Here is a 16180-nt window from a genome sequence, read left to right as displayed (position 1 = left end):
CTCAGTGTGTCGCGGACTACGAAATCTGAAGCTGGGGTACCAGACTCGAGTTTGGATGATCGACAGGTGGATTGTGAAAACATCGTCGGTTACATCAGCTTGTCGGCACAATAACGCCTCATCGACATCCATTGCTTTCATGAAGTTGGAGTTCACACATGGGAATCACGCGAATTGCTTCTGCGGAACCAACCGTTCATTTTGAAGACATACTCGAGACTAGTGTTCATAATGAACCTTCATGTTCCACATCAGCTCACCCTGCAGTCGCCCGATCTTTGCATGCACACGCCCCAGCGAGTCCATGCCCGTATGCATGTTCACGAGGCCTGGAATGCCTTCTTGCATACCCTTCCGCAGGTCCTCGTTGTCCATACGCGTCACGGACCAAATGCGCTTCGTCACAGCTTCAACACCAATCAGTGCATCGCTTGCGATGAGCGTATCTGCCTCAGCACGCAACTTCGTCGTCACAGCTGTTGGTTCCGATGCATACAGTGCTGGAGGTTCGAGCATCTCACTTAACATAAGGGGGGTACGCGTCGAACCCGGGTGGACATTCACGATCTGTATGACCACTCAGTACTCAGCACTCGGCGACTGTTGTCTGTCACTCTTCAGCTACTCACCCGAATATTCCAAGCGGGAAGGAGCTCCTGTGCCAGAACTTCAGTGAACGAATCCAAGGCTACATAGTGGTGAGTTTAAGTCACACAGTCTGTCACAAGCAGTATTACCTGCTTTCCTACGAACAACAAATGCATCAACGACGCTTAACCAGACAGCGTCGACCCACTCACGTGGAGTTATAGAACCCGACCAGCGGCGGTTGCTACCATGCTCGATACTTGGACGAGCATCCCCCCAGCACCCTTCGGGTTCACTTCTCTAAAGAATCTGACCGCCTCGAAGCTTACCGTTACCGCCCCCCAGAAATTAACATCCATCAGCGCCCTGGCACGGTCCATTGGTACCCCCCTCCAACTCCTGAAACAACACCTGCCCCGCGTTGTTATACACGACATCGACGTGTCCAAAGGTGTCCTTGGCCTGCACGAAGGCAGATTTGACCTGCACCTCGTTCGTCACGTCCAGTGGAAGTACTAGGAGCTGGGTGCGCGGGTATCTGGCGACGAGATCATCGAGGACGGAGGGCTTGCGCAGAGTCGCGACAGCAATCTCGCCATTAAGCAGGACTTCTTCCACCATCGCCCTGCCGAACCCAGTGGAAGAACCAGTAACTGTAAACATTCAGTGAACCGCATGGCGAGGGGTTGCATCCCGACTCACTCAACCAAACTCGAGGAGTGGATTGTGCCATGACCATTACGCTTATGTTACTTGTTCAAAGTACGCAAAGTAATTTATAGCGCAAACCTTAGAGCTTCGCGACACGCCAAACACAACGTGGGACAAAGACGTGACAAGACGGACTGCCGTTCGAGCTTTTCGATACTATTCGTCCCACAGCCCTACAGATTCGCATGCCTGTGTCGCTCATGTGATGGAGTCCCGGTGGCGCCCCAGAACTAGACTGATACCAAGCTAGTCTGATATTTCTGGGTGAGAGTCGGCATGCATGTACGACTCCTTTGGACATCAGCGTACCTCAAATCCAAGCAGTCTGAATCGATCACGTGCAGTGCACTACACAAGACGTCGGGCGTGGCCGTGGCCAGTGGACCGTGGTGGACTGGTACAGGCTAGGATGAACCCTGGCCATAATCGATGCCAGCCTCAGCAATGGTGGACCCGCTACAGTCTCTGGGTGGGTGGCATTGGTTACAGTCCTATGGTGCAAGACGTGGCTGCGGTTCCCACTGGGCGAGACTAGCTCCAGGCACAGTGCGGGCGAATTTGGTTGCAGACCCCAGACGGACGAGACTGGATATCATCCATGCTATGAAGTCCTTTTCAAGTTTTCCAAGCGTAGCACGAGAGCAAAGTAGATCAACTTCCGACACTCTCAACTATGCATGTCAAAACTGGGAGAAGCTTGACCATATATTCAACCCTTTCTGAATCGTAGTCTCCTTTCCTGGCTCGCAAGGCAGTGGTATTCGAAGGACCTGCGCTGTTGCATCGTTGCTTTATCTGGGGGCCAGAAACTTGCATCGGTGCGTTTGCGACGATTTTATAGATTGAATTCACAGCCTGATCCACGCATATAGGAAAGCTCTAGGGTCATATCAGTCGCGAGTCTGTCAGTTCATGCCACACGTCATATGTTAGATAAGGTACACACACCTCTGGATACATCCCGTAACATGATAACTTTTTGGGCATGCAAGCCGAAGTATGCTATCCAATTTAAAGTACACGAGTCTTCCAGTCGTCTTTCATAGTGTAGGCTTCTGTAATAGTCCGTGGAGTAGCTGCAGACTGGATCCCAACCCAGCGCATAGCCTCATTATGGGCGAACGGCCTTGCGTATACAAGTAGGTGCTGTTCTCAACAGCGGCGCCAATCATTGGTCGCGTCTGTCTGCCAACAATGACGCTGGGAGTGACGAATCTCCTGCACATGTCTGTTCACAGTGATGCAAAAAACTCGGATCTGTAATGATGAAACGAGAATGAGATTACGAGACACGGGAAGGCCTCAAAACACGTACTTTTTACAAGTTGTTACGTGCCACGGCTGTGATGGGCGTGTTGATACGGGCAGCAGGTATGTTGCTGTTGGTGAGCTTGAGCAGGATATAGGTCGTGCTCTTCGGGTCGTTCAACGACATTTCATAGATCTGGCAGTCTGTATTTTGAAACTAGACACGAAATTTCCCGCCATCGTTTTGCACTGCGCACATAGTGGTCCCGACGAAGTTGGTGGGTCGAAGGTCGCGGACTATGAGACGGCTGCTGATTCAGATATGGTTGCTACGAGTAAAAATGAATACGAGAAGCCGTGGATGTGGTGCTGCTAACTGTAACTCATTTTGGTAGAAGGTCTTTGATGTGATGAATTGAACGAGTCTTGCCTTTAAACCTCTAGGTAACTGGAGAATAGTGCAGGTATGAATAATTCCTTGCTGGGAAGAAAATGAACTAGCATGGAGCTACTAGTGTCTGGGCACGGATCTGACCGTCATCCATGCACAGAATCTAGGACCCAAGATGGGGTCATCGTGTGCCCTCAGAAGTAATTTGCACACCAAGGCCCGTATGTAATCTGACGACCTTGATTACACAGTCAGATGATAGTCAGTCACTTCGCTCACAAGGCAGCGCGTGACACCCCTCTGGGCCAGAAGTGTTGAACATGCGATGACAGCGAATCTCACCTCGACGGCATAGCGAATGTGGATATTGTTAATTCAAAAAACCGCCATCAAAAAAATGTCGCTTCATGCGCAACTAGGCTTGCGTGTTATCCAGTGACGATGGACTACATAGTCAGATGATAGACAATTGACTCATAGGGCAGTGCATGGCACACCTCTGGGTAAGAAGCGCTAAAGGTAGAGAATCTCGCTTCGACGGCAAAGGTGGATATTTTAATTCGGAACACCTAGGTGATTCTCCGGTCTTTCCACAAGGCCAACAACTGTTAGATAGGGGCAACGGTCACGTCGTGGACAGACGACGCATACAGACATGTACTAGTATGCAGGACATGTGTTGTTGTTTCGGTATCGGTTGCGAAGAAGGATAGTGAGAAACGGCGCCTGAACCCGCCGTTGTTCTCCTAAGCGTGGATGTCGCTCTCGATCTTCAACATGCTTGGATACGACATGAGGAGTCTCCGTGGTGTCTGGGCACGTGTCACTTCAAGCATACCTGACTCCCCTAGGCCTGAGTGTACTAATGTTAAATGCAGGGACCATGATAACATAGTTAAATGATGAGTCAATTCCTTCACAGTAGTGCGTGACACACCTCTGGGGTAGAAGTGCTGAACCTGCAATAACAGTAAGTTTTGCCTCGATGGCACGGTAATCGTTTGTTGTGGTTTGTCGCGATGAAGGAATACAGAGCCAGAGTAAGACTAGACATTGCAATTTGATTTGTTCTCAGTCCTCCATATTTTGCAGAGCTCGGCGTTTGATGTTGAAGCTTGAATTTGTAAATGTCAAGGTTGTGTATTGGAGGCGTTGATTATAGCGTCCTGTGGTAACGAGACATGATCAACGTTCTGGTTCAACATCGAAATTAGTTGGATGATTATTTGATGATTATCTAAGGTTATTACCCTTTCAGTATAAGCAACTGCTATGGTCAAGACAGCTCGTGCGCTTCGCACAATTTTAAAGACAAAATAATGCCAACACCAGCTCGCGCCGATGTCTCCAAAGTCGCGAAAAAACCTCAGATCGAAGCGTCTCCTCTATGGTATCAAAATGTACCCAAGCTATCTGGGTCACCTACCGCTCTCCCACCTGTCACGTCTGCCAAATTGTCCTCCCTGATGGAGCGCGGCGCATCTCTTCATGCGAAGACGGTAGAGACATACCAGTCTGGGACATCCTCAACAGCCACATCATCCAGCTCAGATTATGCATTTTTGCAGAAAATTTTGCACTCAGGCACGCTGTCAGACAGACTCAGTGCTCTTACACTCCTCGTGCAAAGTAGCCCATTACACAACACGAAAGCATTGGAAACTCTGAAGGGGATGGCTGAGCGAGGAAAGGGAAAAGGAGGTCGAGAAGAAAGTCTTAAGGCTTTGCGATGTATACTTGATTGGTGGGTTGGAGGCGGCGCGCCGAACAGGAAGTTAAAGTGCGTATGGACATGCTGCTTTCGTGGATGAAATTTTGATGATTGCTCAGGTATTTCCGTGATCAGCCTCTATCACACCAGAGCGTCAAGGATGATCATGTTCTCATTTGGTACTTCGAGGATTGGCTGAAGAAGTATTTTTTCTCCATCCTCCAAATCCTAGAGGTGGGATTATAAGCGTGTTCGAGTGCAGGAGCTCACACATTTTCCAGGTCCTTTCAATGGACCCCTTGGTGTATGTGCGCACCCAAGCACTCTCCTTAACTTACACGCTCCTTCGCGACAAACCTGAGCAGGAGCATAACCTACTTAGGCTATTGGTAAACAAACTGGTGAGAGGGAAAAAATTAAGTCGTGAAGCAATTCGCTAATCATGGTACATAGGGCGATTCTGAAAAATCCATATGTTCTCGCGCTTCCTACCACCTCCTTCAACTCCTACAAGCTCATCCATCTATGAAAGGTGTCGTCGTACGCGAGATGACGTCCCTCATCCTTCGACCAAGCATCGCGACACCCGCCACTGCGCCAACTACCAATACGCATATCCGCTTCACCGACGAGACGACCACCTCAACTTCCAAACCAAAACCGAAACCGAAGCCAAAACCGAAGCTTGACGGAGCTACAAAGAGAACGAGCAACGACCATGCGCGCTATTATGCAACGATAACGCTTAACCAGATTGTGTTTGCTCTGGGGGACAAAGATGTTGCTGTACAGGTCATCGATGTGTATTTCCAGATGTTCAAGGATTTATTGGGGGAGAGTCGATCGGCTGGGAACAAGGAAACGCCAAAGAACAAGACGGAGAAGTTGTGGGGAAGAAAAAAAAGCGGAAGACAACGAAAGAGGTTGTTGGTGACGGTGGTTTCGCGGAAGTTGAAGATGCGTTTCAAAATCGATTTCTGCCATATTGACAGGTGTGAATCGCGCGTTGCCCTATGCAAAGTTGGGACCATCGGATGTCAAGTAGGTTCCTCAAGCATGGTATATTCTCACCTGACGTTCTCTCCAACAAGCTTGAACAAACATATAGACACCCTATTCCTCATCACACATACCTCAACATTCAACACCTCTTTGCAAGCCCTACTCCTTATTCAGCAGATATCATCCTCGCTCTCCCACTTACCCGAGTCTTCATCTTCTGCACTCTCGAAGAGCATCGTGGATCGATATTATCGAACATTGTACCAGTCTTTACACGATGGTCGTCTCGCCTCATCCTCAAAACAGACAATGTACTTGAACCTACTCTTTAAGTCTCTCAAGGCCGACGACAACTCCGAACGCGTGAAGAGCTTTGTCCGCCGGTTCGTACAAGTTCTTGCCAGTGGCAGTGCGGGCGGGACCGAGTTCATCGTAGGAGGATTATACCTCCTAGGAGAAGTAAGGCGCCCTTGCTCACCTATTTTATGGCCCACCTGACTCTATTCCAAGTTGTTCAGTACAGTTCCAGGCTTGCGGGACCTTTCCAGAGGATCCCGTTCCACTTCTGAAGAACAGTATGATCCACGAAAGCGAGACCCGCAGTTTGCGCACCCCTCAGCCTCTCCCTTGTTCGAATTGGTAATCGCTTATGTACATTGATTTTACAAAGTCCTCATGTCTCTTAGATTCCCCTCATACACCATTATCATCCGACCGTCTCTTTACACGCACAACAACTCCTCTCCGGCCAACCTATCACGTCAAGCCCAGATCTGTCTTTAAATACCCTCTCTCATTTCCTCGATCGTTTCGTCTACAAAAATCCCAAAAAAATCAAGACAAAAGGCTCCAGCGCCATGCAACCTGCAGCTAGCGCGAACGACAGGATTGGCGTGAAGTTACTGAAAGGCGAATCGTCCGGCGGTGCTCTACCGAACGATGAGAAATTTTTGAACAGGCGATTGCAGGATATTCCTGTTGACGAGGTAACGAGCTGCTTATTCGGTGATCGAGACCGTGCTAAAGTCACTTAAGGTCTTCTTCCATAAATTCTTTCGAGGAAACGTGAAAAAAGACAAAAACAAAACCGCCCATACCGGCAAAGGGGATAGTGATGCAGGGGAATCGGATGATGCTTCTGATGTAGATGCTTCAGCGAGCGAGTTGGAGGAAGCGCAGGACAGAGACGTAGATGATACTGAACGCGATAACGACAGTGAAGACGACGAAGACAGTGACGCCGAAGAGGCAGATATATGGAAGGTACTCAGTTCTCGTTGTCACCTTTGCATCCGTAGCTCAAGCCATCTTGCAAACAGGCGATGCAAGCTAGCATGCCTCGTATGACAGGAGATGAAGACCTCATGGCGGATAGCGACAGCGTCGCTTCCGATCTTGGTGATTCCGATGGGGATGATGAGGAAGTTGAAGTTGATGGAGAAGATGAAGATGAGGATGAAGATGGTGGTTCCGGTGATGATTTCTCCATGGTTGAGGCTTCTGACAATGAGGATCTCCTCGGCTTGGATGAAGTTCCTCAGGGTCTCATCGAGTACAACGGAATCGTTGATGAAAATGGCGGCGACGGCGAAGAACAATGGAATGGCTTCGGTAGTACAAAGAAGCGAAAACAGGAGAACGAGTCCAAACGTGAAAAGCGGAAGAAGCTGAGAAGCTTGCCAACATTTGCAAGTTACGAAGACTATGCAAAGATGATTGAGGACGGTCCCGAGGACGATATATAACATTGGTGTGGATATGTATTTTACATTATCTAGCAACTTTCTGGACAGAAATCTGTTGCAGATTTCCCTGCTCAACAATTTTTTTCCCTTTTACCACGCCTTGAACATTCACTCATGGATGGATCCCTTCATTGAAGGTCTAGTCATAGCCAACTGGTACCAGAACAGTAAGTTCAAATCTGCTCTTGGGTGGTGCGGATTCGAAAAATGATTGTCCCTCTTATCACACCTTGGCATTCACTCATAGACAGTTCTAAGATCTGAGGTTCATCAGAGAAGAGCGTCCTGAGCAAAGCGGTTGTCACAACAGAATCTAAATCTGTTTCTCTTGGGAACATTGCGCAGGTTCGAAACCTGCCGCCGACAAGGTTGTTTTCTATCGGAACATACCTTGACATTCACTCATGGATGCTTTCACCGGAGGTTCATGTTAGCTGGTCTTAGCCAAGTGATTATCACAACAGAATCGAAATCTGAACTGCGCACGTGGGTTCGAAACCCGCCGACGAAAGGTTTTTTCTATCGGAACACATCTTGACATTCGCTCATGGGTGGTTTCCTCGGCTGCTCATCTTAACTGGTCTTGCCCAAGTAGCTATCACCACGGAATCAAAATCTGTTTCTCTTGGCCTGCGCAGGTCCGAAACCTGCCGAATGACAGGTGTCTTTTTCTATCAAAACACACCTTGAAGATTTGCTCATGGACGGTTTCATTGGAGGTTCACCTCAACTGGTCATAGGCAAGTGGTCACCGCAACAGAATCGAATTCTGTTTCTCTTGAACTGCGCAGGCTCCAAACCTGCTGACGGCAAGGTTTTTCTCTATTGGAACACACCTTGATATTCACTCACGAATGATTTTGTCGGAGGTTCCTTTTAACTGGTCTTATACAAGTGGTTAACACAACGGAATTGAAATCTGTTTCTCTTGGACTGTGCATGTTCGAAAATTGCCCATCGACAGCTTTTTTTATGTCACAACACGTCTTGAAGATTCGCTCACATATGGTTTCCTCGTAGGTTCTTCTCAACTTCGTCCTGGCGAAAGTACTTACCACAACAGAATCTAAATCTGTCTCTTGGACCATATGCCAGCAGGTTCGAAACCTGCCGACGCCAAGGTTTTTTTCCCTTTCGGAACACGCCTTGAAGATTCACTCATGGACAGTTCCTCGGAGGTGCATCTTCTCTGGCCTTAGCCAAGTGATTACCAAAATCAAAATATGTTTCTCTTGGCCTGCGTGGGGTCGAAACCTGCCGCCGACAAGGTTGTTTTCTATCGGAACATACCTTGACATTCACTCATGGATAGTTTCGTCGGGCGTTCATCTTAACTGGTCTTAGCCAAGAGGGTACCACAGAATCAAAATCTCTTTCTCTTGGACTGTGCAGGTTCAAAGCCCGCCGAACGACAAGTTTTTTTCTATCGGAACACACCTTGACATTGACTCATGGATAGTTTCCTCGGAGGTCTATCTAACTGGTCTTAGACAGGTAGTCACCACAACAGAGTCAAAATCTGTTTCTCTTGGGGTTGGTTCGAAACCTGCTGACAACTTGAACATTTTGCGGTGTATAGATCCTCGGAGGTTCATCTTAACTAGACCCAGTCATTGCACCGAAACCTCCTTTTTCCACAATATATAGACCTCGCAAACTTGAAGCCCACTGCTCCGCTGCGCCTGCTGGAGGCCGATTACTATATTTTCCTTTTAGAACATCTCTGCTCCTTCTTGCTCCTTCTCTTACAACATGCTGCCGATTTCCCCGCTCTCAAAAATATAATTCACTCCGGTTATCAAATTGAACTACGTCAGTCATCATCGTGGTATATGGATATTTGTCACAAGGTCGACGACATTTGTCACAATCATGATTTGCATTCAATACAGCTCAAGTTTTCACGTTCAGCACCTGCGCGTGAGTTCCGATTTCCGCTGCATGCAGAAAACGCCACGCACTTGAACCTACTCAAACTATCTTTTGTTTCGATACAGCTCTTTCACATTTACAACGTACCATGCACGCAGATGTTGTTTTCGCATGATAAGATGGATGATAATCTACTCAGTGCTGCATATTGATATAAAAGAATTCTTCTATGTAGAAGCAAACCCACGCAGATTGACAGGCCGATCCGCGCAGCGGCAATCATTTGTATGTGATAGTCTGACCATGAAAAGGAATTCACCTTCACGCCTCGCGAGACTCGGAGTCGTTGCAGAAACACAATATATATTCCCGAGGTGCGTATGTGCTAACCTAGATTCTTGAAAGACCTGTCGGGGTTCACCACTAACGGAAAATCTTGATGGGGCCGGAGGCCAGAAGAATGCACTCAAGCTAAGGACTTGAAAGTGAGTTTGATAACCAGGAAAAAGATAAACCTCCCTACCTTTAGCTTTCAAGTCATCCTCAGTCGCATTGGAAGAGCCAGTGACTGAAGGAGTGTCCATCGATAAGGCTTCAGCGAGGCTGGAAGAATTGAAAGTGGCAGAGCGAGCCATATCGTTCTGATGTGTGTAGTTTGCGTGCGCTTTGTCGAATCTCGATGTCGAGGAACAAAGAATTATTTACTTTCGATTGCCGCGGCAAGATCCGGGTACCTCACAGAGATGCAGAACAGAGGTCAACACTAAACTCTAGAACACCCCACAATAAAAAGCTCAAGACACTATGTAGGGGTGGCCCACCGAGGCATGGATAACAGAAAAAGGGGGGGTTCCGAGCGAGAACTGATTGTAACCGAAAAGGCCCGAACACGGGTGTAGCCGGGGTGGGCCTTTTTCATTAATGTCAATATTGGGACTCTGGGAGTCGGGGAATTTTGATGATTTTATAGTACCACAGACTGACAGTCATTTCAGGCTGCGCTTGCGATGCCCGCCTGGACAATCATCTCGCCACGCGAGCGAGACAAGGGCCATCCCATGCGCATGAAGATGTTCCGGATCATGAAAACGGTCTACCGCATGCTAGACCCACCCAACGAGCCCTCCGCAATCACTGAAGTGGGTCACATCGCGACCCTCGGATACGCGGTAGTCTTACAAGAAAAGCCAGAACCACCCATCCTATCAAGTGTTATTATCCATTTCCGTCTCTCCACAGAGTCTGTCACGCGCTTTGCTCTCCTACTCCGTGAGATGCAGATTGAAGACAAGGTGTATGATGTGCGCATTCCCGTCCCTGACGAGCTTGCGCCTGACATGAAGGATATCTACGATTTCGTTGTCGCGAGGTCGCAGTTGATCATCCCTCCTCTTGACTCGGACTGTTGGACGGCGGAGCCTGACCTTGCACGTAGGGTATCGAAGCAGCTGCAAGTGCAGGTAAGGGCGAAACAGTAACTATCCATTATCATGAAGTGAATTGACTTCGTTAGAAATATTACGAACGCCTTCTACGACAGGAGGGTGATGGTACCGTAGACATTACCGGTTTACGATCAGACACTTCGCGTTGTCCCATATGTGATTCAAGTCTTATTCACTGCAATAGCTGTCAGGTCGCATCGTGCGAATCGCACGACTGCCGTGGATTTTCTGACCCCCCTTTTGCGCGGTGCGTCAGACACAAAACAGAGGTGCTATGTTTTCCATGCCTCCAGGGACAGGGGTCCAAGCAGGAGCTAGAAAAGTGTCCCTGCAACTCTTGGTGCTGCGCGAGAGATATCTCCTCATGTACCGGTCACCCGCTCAGTATCCCGCTCATGCCTCGTGTAAACAAGAAGTTCGTTGCTCCTGGTTTAATTACGGCCTATGCTGAATCTGCGCGGGCTCACCCTCCTAAGCGCGGTTCCTGCATAGAATGCAAATTGCCCGGCTGGCGTAGCTGCCGAAACAAGCTATGCTGGTCCCATTCGATCTGCCCAGAGTGCACGAGTGGCGGTCTGACATGTATGTGTGGGGAAGTGTGGGCATGCGACCTCTGTGCGGAGCATGACCCTAGCGTGTTCATCCGCTGCCCGCGCTGTCGCCGGCTGTTCTGCTACAGTTGCTGCTACATCGATGACTGTGTCCTGTGCAATGGCTCGAACCTCTGTTACGACTGCGCCGAAGAAGTTTCGGAAACGGACGACAAGGAACTAGAGGAAATGCCTGCTAAACTCGTGGCGTCGTGTGGGAGTTGTGAAGTAAAGATGTGCGATCGTTGTGAGTCGTATCTGGCGGCTTCGTGCGCGGTGTGCTCGAGACGACTTTGCACGCCATGTGTGAGGGATGCTGAATGCTCGTGCAACCGTGTGCTATGTGATGGGTGCGTTGCAGATCACGGGTGCCGCTTGTGCTCCCAGAGGAATAGGGACGACAGCGATGGATCTTGACGTATACTAGCAGAGCAAATCTTAAAAGACTGTCATATTAATTCATATGATCCCAAAGCGTTGCATAGGAAATCTGCGCTTAGTTTTACATACCCAATGTAGCATAAGAGTTAAACTTTGAGTGTTGGTGCCTGGGTGTCAAGGTTTTCTGACGCATTGTTTGATCATCCACTTTCTGCGTTTTGGAGATCTTCATTGTCACCTACCTCAACATTTGCACGTTGGACTGGACGTGACCGGGAACCTTCAGGGAAACCTGTCCAAATTTTGCTACCAAATAAAAACAAGCAGCTCCTTTTTCACTGGCAATACCGCACAATTCAGCGACCTCTGGAATTCCAAGCGTACGAGGTAGACCCCGCTTACCTAGCGGTGTAACAGGATTCCATCTCTTTACTTCTCTGATCAATGCCCCGACGTACGGGAGTGCTGGAAGGTCATCAAAATTAGGGAGACGATCAAGACCGACGACCTTGTCGATCCCTGCTTGGGCGCGTTCTTGAACTTTTGGGTTGTTCATTATCGCTAGGGTGAATGTGAGCAGAGATGCTGTAGTCTAATGAATGCTGATGTCTTTGAAATAACACTTCATGGAAATCAGACCTACAGTTTCGACAGAGGCTATTGTTGCAAAAGGTTAGCCAAATGACAACAAGGTATCGACTGCACCCACCAGCATAAGCAGTGGCGGCCGAGGCTTTGATCTCTGTCATCATCTCCAGGCTGTCTGTGTCTTCTGATATATGATATCGTTCCAGCGCGTCAGAGACCATGAATGCCTGCGCAGATCCATTTGTCTGATAGTGCAATTAGTAGGCCTCTTCGAAGGCTTCTGATATTTCAGCTTGCTATGTTGTGGCGGACGTGGTTGTATGGGAAGTCCAGCATGTCCTTGACATACTGTTTCGATAGAATCGCGTCTTTTGTAGTTGCCTTTGGCGGTAAGTTAAAGCTGCCTCAGATCGAAAGACTTGATGGTAAAGACGCCTATGGATTCTGAACCTTTGACCGTATCTTGCTATCGACGTTACCCATTCCCAGCCGAAACTATAGCAATAACCATTTCAGTTTGCGGGTGACGTACATTGATTTCATAGTACGCACAGGTCGCTCGTGGCTACGGTATGGTCGGTCAAAGTAGATCCGAGATTGTTTTTCAAGTAATTCGTCTGCGACTTCATCGGAATTTAAAACAATAATCTCCATGGTCAAGGCGCGGGTATATATGATATCACCTGCGGTGGAGACTGTCAGGAAATTTATGCCAGCCGAAAGAAGTGAGAATACGTACCATAAGTTTTCTGCATCGTGGCGTATGAAACCCAAGGTACATCGGCCTTGATATCAAATACATTTCTGAGAAAAGGAATCGGAGTAGGACCAGGAGGGAGGTTCTTTCTGTGGGAGGACGCCGTTCGTCTGGAGAGTGCAAGTAACGCCAGAAAGCAGATTGCCAGCGCAGCACTGTCCTCTATCGAGAAAGCCATTGCGAACTTGAACATGCCTCACGATGGACATGGGAGTCCAGTGATTTGTCACAATATGCCACAAAAGGTTGACGATCGTTGCACTAGCTATACTAGTATGCGTGATTCTCAGTGAATCAGAAGGCTGATAAAAATAAAAGGTCTCGTATACCTCACGCACATGCCAGTGCATGCTGTAATGACAAGCCGATGCTAGATAATAGCTACTGCCGCAGCTCGTTGTTCAATTGCCTCTTCCGAGCGCGGATCCTGGATGTTTTCGACGGTATGATGATTGTCAAACTGTTACTGGCAAGTGGCGCTGCCAATTGTGTCCGTTCAGCTGCCAGTGGAGTTACTGGAGTACAAGCAACTGCACTGCGGATTTTTTTACCTCGCAGCTTGGGCTCCCATCAAGTTGACTGCAGATTCGACCTGGATCCAATGCATTATGCGACAAGCTTCAAGCTTCAGGTTGGCCCAAAACACAGCATAGTGCATTACATACTAGTGCTATAAGAAGAAAAAAAGCTTCGAGCGACTTCAAATAGGAATGAAAAAAATACGCCGAAGGGGAGTCGAACCCCTGCCGCTTGCTTGGAAGGCAAGCATGATAACCGCTTCACCATCGGCGTGCATATATAAGGTTTGGCCAACACAACATTGGCCGGGATGTTACATAACCGAACGGACCCGGATCTTGCAATCTCATTCATTCACTTCATTCATCATCATGTCTGGGTCGAGTTACTGTGGTTAGTTGTTATCGTTATAGATCCATCGGCAAAGGGAGACTGACCAAGTTGAACACAGCAAGGGCGCATGTGCAGAGGACGTTCGAACAACTTATGAATGTGCTTCCATCGCAGTTGAAGGAGAAGGTAGCTCAATATGTTATCGATAGACTAACGCTTAGCATTGATTAACGCAAGTAGCCCCAAGTCATCCTTCTTGCAGGAGGAAAAACACCCTTCCGAAACGACACAGATCGCGAGCTACCATTTCGCCAAGAATCTAATTTCTACTACCTCTCAGGATGCTCTGTGCCTGGATCATTCCTTCTTGCTCTGTATCAGCCTGAACATACGAATGCTTCCACAAGGCTGAGTGTCAATTTATCTATCCCGGAAATACAGGCCGCAGATCTCATGTGGAGTGTTCCTCCACCCACAATTGGGGAAGCGAAGCAGTTGTTCGACGTAACCGACATTGCGTATAGCTCAGAGTTACAAAGTACCATTGAGTTACTCCTTCAGTCACATCCCGAAGCTGTCTTCCATACTCTGCCGCGCAACTCGCCTCTATTTCCCACTTTACCCGAGGAGTACATGGCAACTATTGTTACATCAGAGACCCACACCGCAACGGATGCATACTTACTCTCTTCCTTGCACAAAACACGATTGATCAAGGATGAGAACGAGGTAACGATGCTCCGACGTGCAAATGACATCAGCTCCAGGGCGCATGAGACCGTCATGCGCGTTTTGGGCAACGCAGTACAGGGTAAGATTCTTCAGGCAAAGGGTGCAGGCATTGATCGTCCTCTTCTTCCCGGAGAGTGGCTGATTGAGAAAGAGGCGGAGGCGGAGGCGATCTTTGTTGCATCATGCCGGCGTGAAGGGTACGTACGCCCTAGTGAGTACTGATGCCTCACAACTCACCAATCACACCAGGGCCGTTCATCAGGCATATCTCCCTATCGTCGCTGCCTCCAGGAGAGCCGCTACATTACACTACTGCTGTAATGACCGAGAGTTCACCTGGGGACCTGTAAAGCCCCACGATCATTTGAACCACGGCGCATTGGCACACGGTCCTGCACCCGAAAGGCAGTTAGAGCCTCAGTTACTCCTTATCGACGCAGGATGCGAATGGGATTGCTACTCTGCGGACAGTGAGTTGCAGCAACTAAATGCCAGAGAGGTTTGAACTTCTATTTTCAAGTTACACGCACGACGCCTGTTGGCAATGGCGGAAAGTTTACTGAGAAAGGCAAGCAGATATACTCTCTTGTGTTAGAAATGCAACAGGTAGGTTATATATGCATCCTTTGCACCATCGCGTAACACTTTTGCATAGAAATCGATGAAAATTCTCAAACCTGGTGTCCACTGGGACACCATCCAGCTACTCTGTCATCAGATTCTTGTTGAGGGGTTCCTCGATCTCGGACTCTTCAAAGGCTCGAAAGACGAGGTTCTGCGCTCTGGAATTAGCTCAGCCTTTTTCCCTCACGGAGTTGGGCATTCACTCGGGATGGATGTGCATGATGTCCCGAGTGCAAGTAAACCAATGAACAATACGACTATTCCACAAGACAATGTTGGGCACCCCAGTTTTTACACATACCTCCGGCTCCGGCTACCGCTCGCAGAGGGCATGGTCGTGGTAAGTTTGAGCCATGTGTGGATTATTCGCCTACTTACTTCGATAGACCGTTGAGCCGGGGATCTACTTCCGTGAACATCTACTCAAAGCTGTAGAGGAGTCTGAATATGTGAACCACAACTTGTTGGAGGAGTATCGCGAAATGGGCGGCGTGCGCATTGAAGATGACGTATTGATCACTTCAGATGGGTGCGAGAACCTCACCAAGGTCAGGAGTGATGTTGAGTGGCTGGAGTCGGTGTGCTCTGGGGAGTCTTGAACGTAGAAAGTCGTTTGTAAGAGTGTTCGTGTGTATAATAGTTTCAATGAAAATTGTTGGAAACCCGCCGATGCTGGGTGTTTAACAGGAACTGAAATTTCATTTTATTGGGTGACTTTGATTCAGCACAAGAGTTCAGCAGCGACTCCAACGAATAATCTAGGACACTAATCGTGACTTTTCGAGGCGCAAGAAATCATCAAGGTGGTCGCAATGTCGTACACTTTCACCTATATCGGTTGACTGAGCATACTATCAAGTCTCGATTTCTTTACAATACATGCTAGAACACGTTGGCAATGATAAGTACGTCGATGAATGGATGATAAGTTAATATCTCTACA

The 16180-nt window shown here is 48.4% G+C and overlaps 6 protein-coding genes and 1 non-coding gene across 7 annotated transcripts; 3 read left to right on the top strand and 4 right to left on the bottom strand.

The window, feature by feature from the left end:
* Window positions 1-219: 219 nt before the first annotated feature.
* On the bottom strand, window positions 220-1327 carry DFJ58DRAFT_913750 (uncharacterized protein; the record flags this gene model as incomplete). The annotated part of the gene is made up of 4 exons (XM_041395341.1): window positions 220-567; window positions 630-688; window positions 942-1241; window positions 1291-1327. 4 exons carry the CDS (start codon window positions 1325-1327, stop codon window positions 220-222), a joined length of 744 nt encoding a protein of 247 aa, XP_041244514.1.
* Window positions 1328-4212: 2885 nt separating this feature from the next.
* On the top strand, window positions 4213-7489 carry DFJ58DRAFT_785198 (ribosome biogenesis protein). The gene is made up of 11 exons (XM_041390016.1): window positions 4213-4718; window positions 4769-4883; window positions 4931-5050; window positions 5103-5487; window positions 5508-5588; window positions 5642-5690; window positions 5741-6110; window positions 6162-6290; window positions 6338-6637; window positions 6687-6914; window positions 6971-7489. Exons 1-11 carry the CDS (start codon window positions 4258-4260, stop codon window positions 7394-7396), a joined length of 2664 nt encoding a protein of 887 aa, XP_041244513.1. The 5' UTR covers window positions 4213-4257; the 3' UTR covers window positions 7397-7489.
* A 2728-nt stretch (window positions 7490-10217) lies between these two features.
* Window positions 10218-11821, top strand: DFJ58DRAFT_346067 (uncharacterized protein). The gene is made up of 4 exons (XM_041379963.1): window positions 10218-10407; window positions 10456-10569; window positions 10638-10728; window positions 10782-11821. Exons 2-4 carry the CDS (start codon window positions 10565-10567, stop codon window positions 11718-11720), a joined length of 1035 nt encoding a protein of 344 aa, XP_041244512.1. The 5' UTR covers window positions 10218-10407; window positions 10456-10564; the 3' UTR covers window positions 11721-11821.
* Window positions 11822-12084: 263 nt separating this feature from the next.
* DFJ58DRAFT_607610 (uncharacterized protein) lies at window positions 12085-12270 on the bottom strand (the record flags this gene model as incomplete). Its single annotated transcript, XM_041380832.1, has 1 exon — window positions 12085-12270. A coding segment is annotated over one exon (186 nt), but the record flags the coding sequence as incomplete, so codon positions are not given.
* A 298-nt stretch (window positions 12271-12568) lies between these two features.
* On the bottom strand, window positions 12569-13207 carry DFJ58DRAFT_659580 (uncharacterized protein; the record flags this gene model as incomplete). Its single annotated transcript, XM_041382096.1, has 3 exons — window positions 12569-12767; window positions 12805-12955; window positions 13012-13207. The coding sequence occupies 3 exons, from the start codon at window positions 13205-13207 to the stop codon at window positions 12569-12571; spliced, it is 546 nt and encodes a 181-aa protein (XP_041244510.1).
* A 542-nt stretch (window positions 13208-13749) lies between these two features.
* On the bottom strand, window positions 13750-13821 carry DFJ58DRAFT_t87. The gene has a single exon. It is a non-coding gene; the product is annotated as a tRNA-Gly (tRNA).
* An 11-nt stretch (window positions 13822-13832) lies between these two features.
* On the top strand, window positions 13833-15927 carry DFJ58DRAFT_785189 (Creatinase/aminopeptidase). Its single transcript, XM_041390015.1, has 7 exons — window positions 13833-13941; window positions 14000-14067; window positions 14122-14810; window positions 14863-15083; window positions 15134-15219; window positions 15269-15577; window positions 15624-15927. The coding sequence occupies exons 1-7, from the start codon at window positions 13920-13922 to the stop codon at window positions 15834-15836; spliced, it is 1608 nt and encodes a 535-aa protein (XP_041244509.1). The 5' UTR covers window positions 13833-13919; the 3' UTR covers window positions 15837-15927.
* The last annotated feature ends 253 nt before the right edge of the window (window positions 15928-16180 follow it).

This window comes from Suillus subalutaceus (genome assembly GCF_016647625.1).
Source record: "Suillus subalutaceus strain FC151 chromosome Unknown DFJ58scaffold_45, whole genome shotgun sequence".
Taxonomy (NCBI): domain Eukaryota; kingdom Fungi; phylum Basidiomycota; class Agaricomycetes; order Boletales; family Suillaceae; genus Suillus; species Suillus subalutaceus.
The sequence above is the reverse complement of the archived record's forward strand: the minus strand, read 5'-3'. Positions and strand labels throughout refer to the sequence as shown.

Coding starts and splice junctions, on each gene's coding strand:
- DFJ58DRAFT_785189 (XM_041390015.1), top strand. CDS start 13,920: ATGTCTGGGTCGAGTTACTGTG. Junction 14,068..14,121: donor CATCGCAGTTGAAGGAGAAG/GTAGCTCAATAT, acceptor TAACGCAAGTAG/CCCCAAGTCATCCTTCTTGC. Junction 15,578..15,623: donor TCGCAGAGGGCATGGTCGTG/GTAAGTTTGAGC, acceptor TTACTTCGATAG/ACCGTTGAGCCGGGGATCTA.
- DFJ58DRAFT_785198 (XM_041390016.1), top strand. CDS start 4,258: ATGCCAACACCAGCTCGCGCCGATGTCTCCAAAGTCGCGAAAAAACCT. Junction 6,638..6,686: donor AGGATATTCCTGTTGACGAG/GTAACGAGCTGC, acceptor AAGTCACTTAAG/GTCTTCTTCCATAAATTCTT. Junction 6,915..6,970: donor AAGAGGCAGATATATGGAAG/GTACTCAGTTCT, acceptor TCTTGCAAACAG/GCGATGCAAGCTAGCATGCC.
- DFJ58DRAFT_346067 (XM_041379963.1), top strand. Junction 10,729..10,781: donor CGAAGCAGCTGCAAGTGCAG/GTAAGGGCGAAA, acceptor TGACTTCGTTAG/AAATATTACGAACGCCTTCT.